Below are 12,319 nucleotides of genomic sequence, written 5' to 3' on the forward strand. Positions count from 1 at the left end.
CCTTTCCGGGAGCTTTATTCTGGAACGTCACAGTACCCCCCCCTCAATGGTCGGCTCCAGACGACCCACCCGGTTGGTCCGGATGTGCCCGGTGAAACTCACGTATCAGGCCCTTATCGAATATGTCCCGTCTGGCGACCCAGGATCGTTCCTCCTGGCCGTACCCCTCCCAATCAACCAGGTATTGCAAGCCCCTCCCCCTCTTACGGGACCTCAGCAGACACTTTACTGTGAAGACTGGTTCACCGTCGAGTATACGGGCCGGCGGGGGCCCTGGGGTTGGCAGAGATAGTGGGCTTGAGACCACCGGTTTTATCCTGGAGACATGGAAAGTCGGGTGGATCTTTAGATGTGGGGGCAATTTGAGTCTCACCGCTGCTGGGTTGATGATTCTTGTGATGGGGAATGGACCAATAAAGCGAGGGTTGAGTTTGGGCGAAGCCGCCTTCAGGGGAATATCCCGTGTGGATAGCCAAACTCGCTGGCCCACCTTATACGCCGGTGCCGCTCTCCTCCGCCTGTTTGCCTGAACAGAATAAGAAGAGACAGATCTTAATAACTGCTGCCTAGCTTTACGCCAGGCAAGATGGCAACGGCGCACTGCAGCTGCTGCAGATGGAACAGTAGTCTCCAGATCCTGATTCTCAAATACAGGAGGCTGAAACCCCGAAACCACCTGGAAAGGGGAAAGGCCGGTGGCAGCTGATGGGAGACTGTTATGGGCGTACTCCACCCATGTTAGATTACTGACCCATGATTCCGGGTGTTGGGCACACAAGGTCCTGAGTCCGCTCTCTAGCTCCTGGTTGAACCTCTCCATCTGGCCGTTCGACTGGGGGTGGAACCCCGAGGAGAGGCTTACCGAGATGTTCAGTAACTTGCAGAATTCCCTCCAAAACTTTGCCACGAACTGGGGACCCCTATCTGACACAATGTCCTGGGGTAGACCGTGCAATCGGAAGACATGGTCTGCCAAGATTCGGGCCATCTCCGGTGCAGACGGGAGCTGAGGAAGGGGCACAAAATGGACCATCTTAGAAAAGCGGTCACAGACTGTTAGAATAGTGGTCATACCTTGGGACTTAGGAAGCCCGGTGACGAAATCCAACGCTATGTGGGACCAGGGACGTTTTGGTATCGGTAACGGGTGTAGTAGACCGGCTGGTGACTGGTGGGACGCCTTCATCCGAGCACAGATAGTACAGGCGTTTACGTAGCTGATAGTGTCTTTCCGAACCGATGGCCACCAAAACCGTTGTCTCATCACCTCCAAGGTCCGTGATACCCCAGGGTGGACGTGAAGATGGGAGTCGTGACATAGAGCAAGAACTTTCGTTCGGAACCGAGCCGGGACAAAAAGGCAACCACTGGGGCAGGCGGTAGGTCTGGTGTTGCCAGTGGCCCGCATGATGTCCTCTTCCAGAGTCAGCCGCGCCGCTCCTAGGCGGGTCGTAGTGGGCAGGATGAACTTCGGTTCCTCCTCCGCATCAGCTGGTGCATGTATCCGGGACAGTGCGTCTGCCTTGTTGTTCTGGGTTCCCGGGCGAAAGGACAGCTTGAAATCGAATCTTTCAAAGAATATCGCCCATCGGGCCTGGCGCGAGTTTAGCCTCTTGGCCGTCCTCAGGTACTCCAGGTTCTTATGATCAGTCAGAACCGTAAAAGGGTGCTTCGCCCCCTCCAGCCAATGGCGCCACTCCTCCAGCGCCAGTTTCACTGCCAGCAGCTCCTTGTTGCCCACATCATAGTTTCGTTCATGGGGGCTCAACTTCTTTGAGAAGAAGGCGCAGGGATGGACCAGGGAATCCGCAGGATCCTTCTGCGAGATGACGGCTCCCACTCCCGTGTCCGACGCATCTACCTCTACCAAGAAGGGCAAGTCCACATTAGGAAACTTCAGGATGGGGGCGGTGGTAAACAGTTCCTTGAGCCTGTCGAACGTTTCCTGGGCGTCTGGTGTCCATCCAAACCGTACCTTGGAGGAGGTGAGACGGTGTAGGGGTGCTGCTACCCCACTATAGTTCCTGATGAAGCGTCGGTAAAAGTTTGCAAATCCCAGGAAGCTCTGTAGTTGTCTTCTAGAGGAGGGTACTGGCCATTCTCTAACTGCTCGAACCTTATCCGGATCCATTGTGATCTCTCCGGGTCGGATCACGAACCCAAGGAATGAGGTCAACTTGGTGTGAAATTCACACTTTTCTAATTTGACGTATAGGCGATTCTGCAGCAAGCGCTGCAGAACCGCCCGTACGTGCTGGGGGTGTTCGGTATCAGAACTGGAGAACACGAGGATATCGTCCAGGTATACAAAGACGAATCGATTTATCATGTCTCCAAGCACATCATTTACCAGGTTTTGAAAAACCGCGGGGGCGTTAGTGAGGCCAAATGGCATCACCAAGTATTCATAATGGCCCGAAGGAGTATTAAAGGCGGTCTTCCACTCATCCCCCTCCCTTATTCGCACTAAATGATAGGCGTTTCGTAGGTCTAACTTAGTGAAGATCTTTGCATTTTGTAGTAGTTCGAAAGCCGATGCCAATAAGGGGAAGGGGTATCGGTTCTTGACAGTGATCTCATTTAGGCCCCGATAGTCAATGCACGGCCTCAGACCTCCATCCTTCTTAGCCACAAAGAAGAAGCCCGCACCTGCAGGGGACTTGGACGGTCTTATTAAACCAGAACTTAGTGAACTCTGAATGTACTCCTCCATTACCTGCTTCTCTGGCTGGGACAGAGAGAAAAGACGACCCCGAGGCGGAGAGGTTCCCGGAAGTAGGTCTATGGCGCAGTCATATGGTCTGTGTGGCGGAAGTGAGGTCGCCTTATCCTTGTTGAAGACCTCTTGAAGATCATGATAGACTGCCGGGACTGATGACAAATCCGGCTCAGAGTAATCCTGTGGAGGAGTACAGACAGCAGACACAGCATGTTGCAAACAACTCACATGGCATGACGGACACCAATTTGGCACCCTCCCCGTCTTCCAGTCCAGGTAAGGGTTATGCTGCTGGAGCCATGTAATTCCCAACACAATAGTGGGTTCATGTGTCTTGATTACGTGGAAGGATACCATTTCTTGGTGATTGTTTATAGCCATGAATACGGGTGCAGTAATGTTTCTTACGTGGTGTAAGGTCGTATTGTTGAAAGACCTCACCTGCACGGGTTGTGGTAGTGGTCTTGTCTCTACTCACAGTTGAGGAAGTAAGGACTGGGATATGAAATTTGTATCGGCACCTGAGTCAATGAAAGCCTCCCATCTTTTTTGATGTGGTGGGGTCCCGATGGTGATAGTGGTGAGGGAACGACGGAATGACTTCCGATCTTGTTTCGGGCTCAGTAGGTGTCCCTCATTTCCTGCTGAGCCTGACCTTTTGCCCGCACTTGCCCCCTCTGCAGGACGTCGATCCCTCGTGGACCCCTCCCTCGTCGGCCTCGAGGAGTTGTTCTGACACCACCGCGCTCCCACTGCATGGGCTCAGGGTCATCCGCCTCCCGCTCCCTCTCATATCTAGGCCCCGGTGAGCTACCTCCGTCAGGTGGACCCTGGGTTAGCCGGGTCTCCACGGTCCGCTCCTGATGACGCTGATCCAACCGTGTGACAGTGTCTATGAGGGAGATTAGATCCCTTGGGCGTGGTTGGTGAGCCAAATCATCCTTTAACCGCTCATTTAATCCTAAATAGAAATGGTCATATAGAGCGGGTGCTCCCCAAGGGCTTTCCTCTGCCAACATTTGGAACTGGATGATATATCTTCGGAGCGAACCGCTCCCTTGCTTTAACCGAGCCAGGCGAGTGGTGGCCTCGACCTCTGGTCGAACCGGGTCGAATATCTGTATTAGGTGTTCACTGAAGCTAGCGAACGATGTGCAGCAAGAAGCTCGGCGTCTCCATGTAGCCGTTCCCCATTTAGCGGCTTCGCCTCCCAGTAGTGAGAGGACATAGGCCACCTTGGCTTGTTCAGTAGGGAAACTCGAGGGTTGCATAGAAAAATGTATCTCACACTGGGTTAAGAAGGTACGGCTTCCCCCCACCTCTCCATTATACCGAACCGGAGTAGCCAACTTCAACTCCCCTCCTTCGCTAGAACGAGTTGAAGCCGGGGAGTCAGGAAGCGGAACTGCTGCAGGATCCGGGCGAGGGAGGCGTTGTAGTAGCTGAGTCAGCTGGTCGGTCATCTGATCCATTGATTGAGAAATCTTCCCTAATTTTTCCTCATGATTTAATATGGCGGATTCTACTCCAGACTTCCAAGGGTCCTGGGTGGAGGACCCGCGACCCAACCTTTGGCCAGGTTGTTCTGTCATGATTTTTAGTGAGTTGTGAATTTGGGTCACGGATTTCTCCACTCAAAGGAACCAGGAGTCAATACAATGTTCAATAAAGCGTTTATTTACAAAGTTCAAAGGTTGTAGATTTGTGTTAATGTAGGTGGAAGGCCAGCCGGAACAAGACAGGAGTATTCTTCGGTCCGGCCTCAATTAGTATAAGAGTCTTTTCAGGGGTAATGCCACTTATCCGGGTCGATGAAATCCGTGGGTGGCGTCTCTGTGGTTCCCTCGGTCGTCCTCTGCCAACGTTCCTCACGAAACTTGGGGGAGGATAGAGAACGAGGAGACGACAGTGAAAAGATTTGTTGGTCGAGGTTAACACACCTGGTTTGTCGGTCTAGGAGAGGAGAGCCGTCCTTTTTTTCTCTCCAAGCCGTCTCCGTCACTTAACGTTGAGTGAAGTCGCTTGGTCGGGTATGAATCAGGAACCGCTGAATCTCTCCTTTCACTCTTCTCCAAACTTCTTCTCCAGGGAAAGCGGTATTCCGTCTTTTCTCCGTGGGTCTCGTTGTGTCACTGAAATCAGCAGTGCTGTGATCTGTCAGGATAGACAACAGACAACCTGGCAGCTTGTTGCTGCCCGGCGTCTGCTATTTAAGCAGAGAGTTTACACAGGTGCAAAGTGTTAACCTAATCAGTCAATCTCCTGAGAGTGAGGTTTACTGCATCCTATTGCCTCTTCAGAATAAAACTCCCTTTCCGGGAGCTTTATTCTGGAACGTCACACTTTTAACAGGGTGAGCACATCCCCATGGACCTCATTCATTTCTGGCAGTCACTTTTTGGCAAACAACGAAAACCGCAAGGCATTATGTCTCTTGGGTGGCCTGTAAACATCTCTCTAACACCCTCAAAAAAGCTGGAAGAAGTGTCTAGAGAGAAGGAAGTCTGGGCATCTCTACTTAGGCCACTGCCGCCGCGATCTGGCTCTAGATGAAGCAGAAGAAAATGCTTAATCCTCTCATATATATTTTCTATAATCTGACTTCACTTCATCACCTCACCCTGTGTCGCCAATTCCCCTTGTTGCAAGAATGTATGTATTCATGGGTAGAGTTTACGTACAAATGGGCACATACTGGTTCTCCCATCAACTTTGTATTTTCTAGACACAATTTGTATGTTGTGTACACCACAGTTGTAAATGAGGCCACTGCTGTTGTGTGAAGCCGCTGGCCATCCTGTAATCCAAATACAATCCTGAGCCATGTCCTTAAATTGTAAAATGGAGTTTTTTTCAGCAGATAGAGCAGCTTGTCCTTCTGTTTTGTTTTATATTTTAACAGTTCTGTGTGAAATTTTTCTGTGAACATGGAGAAAGTGAAAAATGGTTTTGCTAATATGAAAACCTACAATCACCAACATAAAAGCATATTTGGGAACAAAACTGTAAAGTGACTGAAGAAATTAAAGTCTTCAGGGGCAAGACCCTGTATTGCTACAGCCCCACATTTATTTACATTTGCAAACTGACTCCATTTAAAGTATGCTGAAATAACTATGAGTGGTTCCTCTTTGGAGCATACAGTGCAGATGTATAGATAACTATTAGTGATTTCTTTTGCTACTGATGAAAGAAAATCAAGTCAGTCAAGGTCTTTTTTCTGTTATTTACATAGATTTATCTGATGTGATGAGCATCAGGGATAATGGTATTATTACCTGCACTGAAAAATTATTAATATGTTCAAATACATTGAAATTAAGAGTAGCAGTTAATGCAGAAATCTGATCTCAGAAATTCAAAATAAAATTTGATAAATTTGATAAAACAGGTGAGTACTGTCATCTAAAAAGCTACAGATATTGTATATATGGTAAATAAACAAAACAAAGAAGACAGGTATTGACCAAAAAAAAAAAAAAAGTGAAAAATGGATGGAGATGGCTACAATGGTCTGAGTCTTTCAGTCTGGTTTGATGTTTGATGGTTTGGCTGCCGGAGGTATGAGTTTAAAACTCTTGTTTGCTGTGTGTGTTGTCATAAATATTGCAGTCTATATCTCTTTAAACCAAGTTGTCTCTTTTAAGTCAGGGATTTACATGGTGGGGACCTGGATTTTGTCCTCATGAGGAGGCAGAGTCCCCACATCACTGTGCAAGGGTTTTAGCTCCCACAATATAGCAAATACATGGTATGCACCCACACTCACACGGATACGCATGTGCATGCTCATGCAGACACACACAAATACATAAATACACACAAATACATACACCATGACCCACTGTCAGTAATTTAAATTTGATTTCTCACATATCCATGTAGTGGTGATGATGCAGTATGATATCACATGGGTTACCTGGCAGTTGATATGGTTTCATGTATACTCCAAATTAGTTTAAACAGAACAAACCACCGAATTTTCTTTTGACCAAAATGATCCAAAGCAATTGTGAGAGTGACATCAGAAGGCTGTAGTACTTACTGGACTGGGCAGTCCTAGCCTCAATAGGCTGAGTAAAAACTCCCAGACCCATCTCAGATTGTGCTGCCAGTGAAAACATGTAGAGTGTATCTGGTTTTAGGCCATTAACAGCATAGGATCCTGCTGGGTCAAAAGTGATATGATGCTGTGGAAAGATGAAAACCAGAAGTCCTTGAAGTCCACATTAAATACACAGACACAAATTATCTTTGTTGCAGAGTATATTAACTATTTAATATGTTTTTTATGATATGCAGGGACAGTGGAGTTACTTAAGGAGTAAACAGCAGAAAAGGGGGTTTTGTGCATCATCTACAACGATGGAATCATCAATTCCAAAAACAACATAAAAAAGACATATAATTTATAGGTACATTACATATGTTACACATACATGTGGTTTATAGTCATTGAATAAACAAAATTAAAAAAAATAGAGTAACATGATTCAGAAATTATATCCTTTCTATTACACTGAATCGCACTGAATAAAAATGTTACCTTGTCTGTGGGATTGTTGGCCTCCCAGTAGAGCAGTTCAAAGCTAATGATGGGGTCCTGGACAGGCCAAAGCCATGACAGCATCATGCGCGAGTCCAGCTCGGCCTCAGCCTCAAAACCAGATGGCTGAGCTGGAACTGGAACAGAAACACAGGAGATGACTAAGGAGTATATTTAGAAGTTTCAGGTGTCTGCAGTCAAGATTCATCAGTATTAAGAATAGTATCCAAACTGGGGAAGTCATCATCTTAAAATACTCTTAAGCTGATGTCTAAACTAAGAAACAGATGTATTAGGTGTGTCATGTCCACAGCAGGCATGAATTTACTGTCAGTCACAGCTTCTCCAAACACCACTATAACAGCCAGATGGTTTCTTTTCTGGCTGCTTAAAGCTTGGTCTTGGTTTACTACTTTCTAATATCCTTGTCAGTTACTAGAGCCAGAAAATGGTGTGTGGAATTGATGGGAGACAAGAAAACAGCAACCATCAGAAGTCATCTTCAAATGGCTACCTGTGATGGGGCCTTGGTGTAAGAACTTTTGGCAGAGACCGTAGCTCGATTCTTAGAAATTTATTGAGACCAATATGCACAAAAAAAAAAAAAAGTTATAAATCCTCGTGGGAAGAAAAATAAATCAAAATGTCTAGTACAGTATCTATATACAATATTTACAATATTTATAAAGCACACTTCCAATCTGTGCAAAAACAACACACAAAAAAAAAAACACAGTCCTTCAGTGACTTGTTTTAGACACACTTAAAAACGGTGTGGAAAACGACAAAAAAAGTCTTTCATTGACCTCTCCGTTACCTTCTCTATAACTCACAAAACTGTCGACTCCTCTCTCTTCTCTGCTGGATGAGGTATCTTTTAAAGCCTCTAAACCCCTGACGTCATGTCCTTTAATGGTGAGCTTGGGCTTTATATATACGGAATTACGTTGTGAATGGGTGGAACCCAGGACCCGTGAATGGAGTAAGGTGAGTGTTGTGAGAAAAATGTTTGAGAATGCTTAAAATTATGGCTATAATTGTGTATATAGTGTACATAGCAAGTGTGCACCCTCAATGCCCTATAATAGGTGTTTGTGACCGGCAAGGATACTATGACAGAGGTGAGTTATAATGGCACTGTTTATGTATGTATGTCTGGATGGAAATGTGTCCGTTTGCGCGGTGACTACCAGCGCATTTTCTTAATGGCTGAGATGTGGGTGCGCGTCGGCCTACGATTATCCCTGTGGCCATAGTGACGGTCTACTCCGTCACACTCCCATAGACACAATTTTTCTTAAAGCTGCATTAAACAATGGACATGTTTATATATTATTAGCTACTCTAGATGGCATAGCCCTGGCCTCCAGCACTACTGTAAAAAACCTTGGAGTTATTTTTGACCAGGACATGTCCTTTAACTCACACATAAAACAAATTTCTAGAACTGCATTCTTTCACCTGCGCAACATTTCCAAAATTAGGAACATCCTGTCTCAAAATGATGCAGAAAAACTAGTCCATGCGTTTGTTTCCTCAAGGCTAGATTACTGTAACTCATTACTATCTGGATGTCCTAATATCTTAATAAAAAGCCTCCAATTAATCCAGAATGCTGCAGCCAGAGTCCTGACAGGAACTAGCAAGAGAGATCATATTTCTCCTATATTGGCTTCTCTTCATTGGCTCCCTGTAAAATATAGAATAGAATTTAAAATCCTTCTTCTCACATACAAATCCCTTCATAATCAAGCTCCTTCATACCTTAAAGACCTCATAGTACCATATTATCCCAATAGACCACTTCGCTCTCAGAGTGCAGGCCTACTTGTGGTTCCCAGAGTTCTCAAAAGCAGAATGGGAGGCAGAGCCTTTAGCTATCAAGCTCCTCTCCTGTGGAACCAGCTCTCAGCCTGGGTTCAGGAGGCAGACACTCTCTGTACTTTTAAGGCTAGACTTAAAACCTTCCTCTTTGACAAAGCATATAGTTAGGGCTGGCTTCAGGCAACCCTGAACCATCCCTTAGTTAGTTATGCTGCTATAGGCCTAGACTGCCCGAGGACCATCGGTGCACTGAGCTCCCCTACCCTAACCCCCCCCCCCCCTTCTCTCCCACCTCATGTATATTCCACCATTGAATGTTACTAACCTTGTGCTCTCTCTCTCCCCTAGTTTGTGCTCTCTCCCTCCCTCTCTCTCTCTCTCTCTCTGTACCTTCTGCAGGTGTCCCTGGTCCTGGAGCTGTTTATCGCTGATGTGCAGTTACTGGCCCCACCAACTTGCAGTGTCTATTTGTTGTTTATTGTTGCTGTTCTTTTCTCTCTGCTCTATCCACTCACCCCAACCGGTCGAGGCAGATGGCCGCCCAAACTGAGCCCGGTTCTGCTGGAGGTTTTTTTCTTCCGTTAAAGGGAGTTTTTTCCTCTCCACTGTCGCCAAGTGCTTGCTCATAAGGGAATTGTTGGGTTTTTAGTTTTAGTTTTTGTAAAGTGCCTTGAGATGATTTGTATTGTGATTTGGCGCTATACAAATAAAATTGAATTGAATTGAATTGAATGTTTCAAGGCAAGTAAAAATACTAATATACAAATGCTTTGAGTAACAGCTTGTGTCTGACATGTTATTTTAGCCAGTTTCTACTAAAAGTAGTTGGCAACACAAATGACAAAGTCAATGATGTGAATTTTATTCAGCATTTATCACATAAAGAGCCAGATATTTATCTTTCTCAATTGCCCTGGTACTTTGTTGCACACAAGCACTCAGACTCAACCTTTATTTGAGAATGAGAATGAGAATGAGAATGAGAATGAGCTTTATTGCCAGGTATGTTTACACATACGAGGAATTTGTTTTTGTGACAGAGGCTTCCACAGTGTAACAGAATGACAATGTATGAAAGAATAAAAATAGAACAGGTAATAGGGAATAACAATATACAAGTTGACAATTGTATGTACAGGTATATTACAGGTATTTTACTATAGGCAGTTTTGTATGTACAGGTATATTATGTGCAAATTAGAAATATAAATTAAGTGTGTCTGTTACATAAATAGGTGTATAAATGTATAAATAGTTTTGTGTGTTTCTACAATTATTGTGTTCATAAGATGAATTGCCTGAGGGAAGAAACTGTTCCTGTGCCTGGCTGTTATGGTGCGCAGTGCTCTGTAGCATCAACCAGACGGCAACAAATTCAAAGAGGGAGTATGCTGGATGTGAGAGGTCCAGAGTGATTTTCTTAGCCTTTTTGCTCACTCTGGGTAAGTACAGTTCTTAGATAGTAGGGAGGGTTGTACCAGTGATTCTCTTAGCAGTGCGGACTATCCGATGTAGTCTTCTGAGGTCAGATTTGCTAGCTAAGCTGAACCAAACAGTTATAGAAGTGCAGAAGACGGAGTCAATGATGGCTATAACCATTTCAGCAGCTCCTGTGGCTATTCATGTATTTCACATATGGGACAACATATTTAATTGCTTTTTTTTTTACAATAGCACAACATAGTACTTTCTAACTTCACTGTGAGTCTAATTAGCTGTAATAGTCATCACGTTAAACACCGCTCTACCATAGTATTACTATTATGATACTATACAATCCACCATCTTGGAAGGCAGCTGGCCCTGATGGTGTATGTCCAAGGCAAAGGATTGTGCTGCTCAAATGTGTGAGCAGGATCAAGGATCTTCAAAGCAAAGATTTATCTTTATACATTAGTCTGTTTTATTTTATTTTTTATCAGATTTATCTTTATACTTCTTTATATTGTACTTATTGTAAAGATAAATAAACAGAAATAAACAATTGTACTTATTGTACTACTTATATTTACTTCTTTATACTTCTTTATCAACAAAGGATCTTCAACCTGAGTCTACAGTTGGGCTACAGCTCTTGTATTGTTCCAGTACCTAAAGTAAAATGTCCAGCTGAACTAAATGACTACAGGCTGGTGGCTCTCACATCCCAGATTATAAACATTCTGGTGAGGATGTTTCTCTGCCTACTAAGACTTGAGGTTAAACATGCAATAGAGCCCCTGTAGTTTGCTTACAGAGAACACATTGGTGTGGATGATGCTGTCATGACGCCACATTCAGAAGTATTCTGATGATACTGTGATTATTGCATGTATCAAGAATGGACAGGAAGAGGAGTACAGAAGCGTGATAAATAATTCTTCAGTGACTGGACTCACGAAAATTGCCTCGTACTGAACACCTAACCTCCCTGCTTATCCAGTCAACATCTGTGGTACGGACATTGATGTGGTGCCAGCCTACAAATATCTAGGCACGCACCTGGGGTTGAACTGGTCACCGAACACAGATGTACAATATAAAAAAGGGCAGAAGATGCCTGCTCTTCTTCAGGAGAGGCTTGATGACAGCCAGGAAATGTTCCAGACTGTAATGAGTTATTAACTAATTGAATAAGTTATGGTAACAAACTGCTTAGTACTGATTTCAGAAATCTAGTGGATAAAACATCAAGGCAGCAGGTGGATGAACTCAGACTGGAGATGATCTCTTCAACTGTTTTGTCATTATACAGGTGTAAAATGTGTCAGTTCTACCTAGTGTGTCCTTGATGGCTGCAAAGTTGTTATTTGTGTCATGTAATTTATTGCTTGTTTAATCCCCTGTTCAATACCCTGAGCCTTGTCATTAAAAAATAATGCAAACTCATTGCATTTAGATGTTGAAATTAGTTCTGATGGCAATGGAGTCAGAGGGTTTGTTAATCTACTCACTGCAGCAAACAGGACACGTGAGTTGTTACTGCTGTTGTTGATGATTTCAGAAAAATACATTTGTCTTTTTCTACGTAGAGTTTTATTGAACAGACACAACATGTTCTTATAAATGTCATAATGAATCTAAAGTTCTGATTTATGCCATTTTCGTTCGGCCTTCTGGCACTCCCTTTTTTGTGCCCTGACCAAGTCATCATTTCTCCACAGCGCCTTTTGCCTGTTCCTGATCACTTTATCTTTAACAGGAGCAATCACATCCATGACATTTAGAAAACTTGAAGTATATGAATTCAA

General features: G+C 44.6%; 1 protein-coding gene across 1 annotated transcript in view; it reads right to left on the reverse strand.

The window, feature by feature from the left end:
- Nucleotides 1-12,319, reverse strand: part of ptprfa (protein tyrosine phosphatase receptor type Fa) — a 363,596-nt gene that overhangs the window by 237,485 nt on the left and 113,792 nt on the right. Inside the window, exons 8-9 of the mRNA XM_026323606.1 lie at nt 7,266-7,402; nt 6,765-6,909 (exon numbers count right to left, since the gene is read on the reverse strand). Of these exons, the coding sequence (XP_026179391.1) occupies nt 6,765-6,909; nt 7,266-7,402 (282 nt within the window). The remainder of the gene's footprint in view (nt 1-6,764; nt 6,910-7,265; nt 7,403-12,319) is intronic.

Source organism: Mastacembelus armatus, chromosome 4 (genome assembly GCF_900324485.2).
Source record: "Mastacembelus armatus chromosome 4, fMasArm1.2, whole genome shotgun sequence".
Taxonomy (NCBI): domain Eukaryota; kingdom Metazoa; phylum Chordata; class Actinopteri; order Synbranchiformes; family Mastacembelidae; genus Mastacembelus; species Mastacembelus armatus.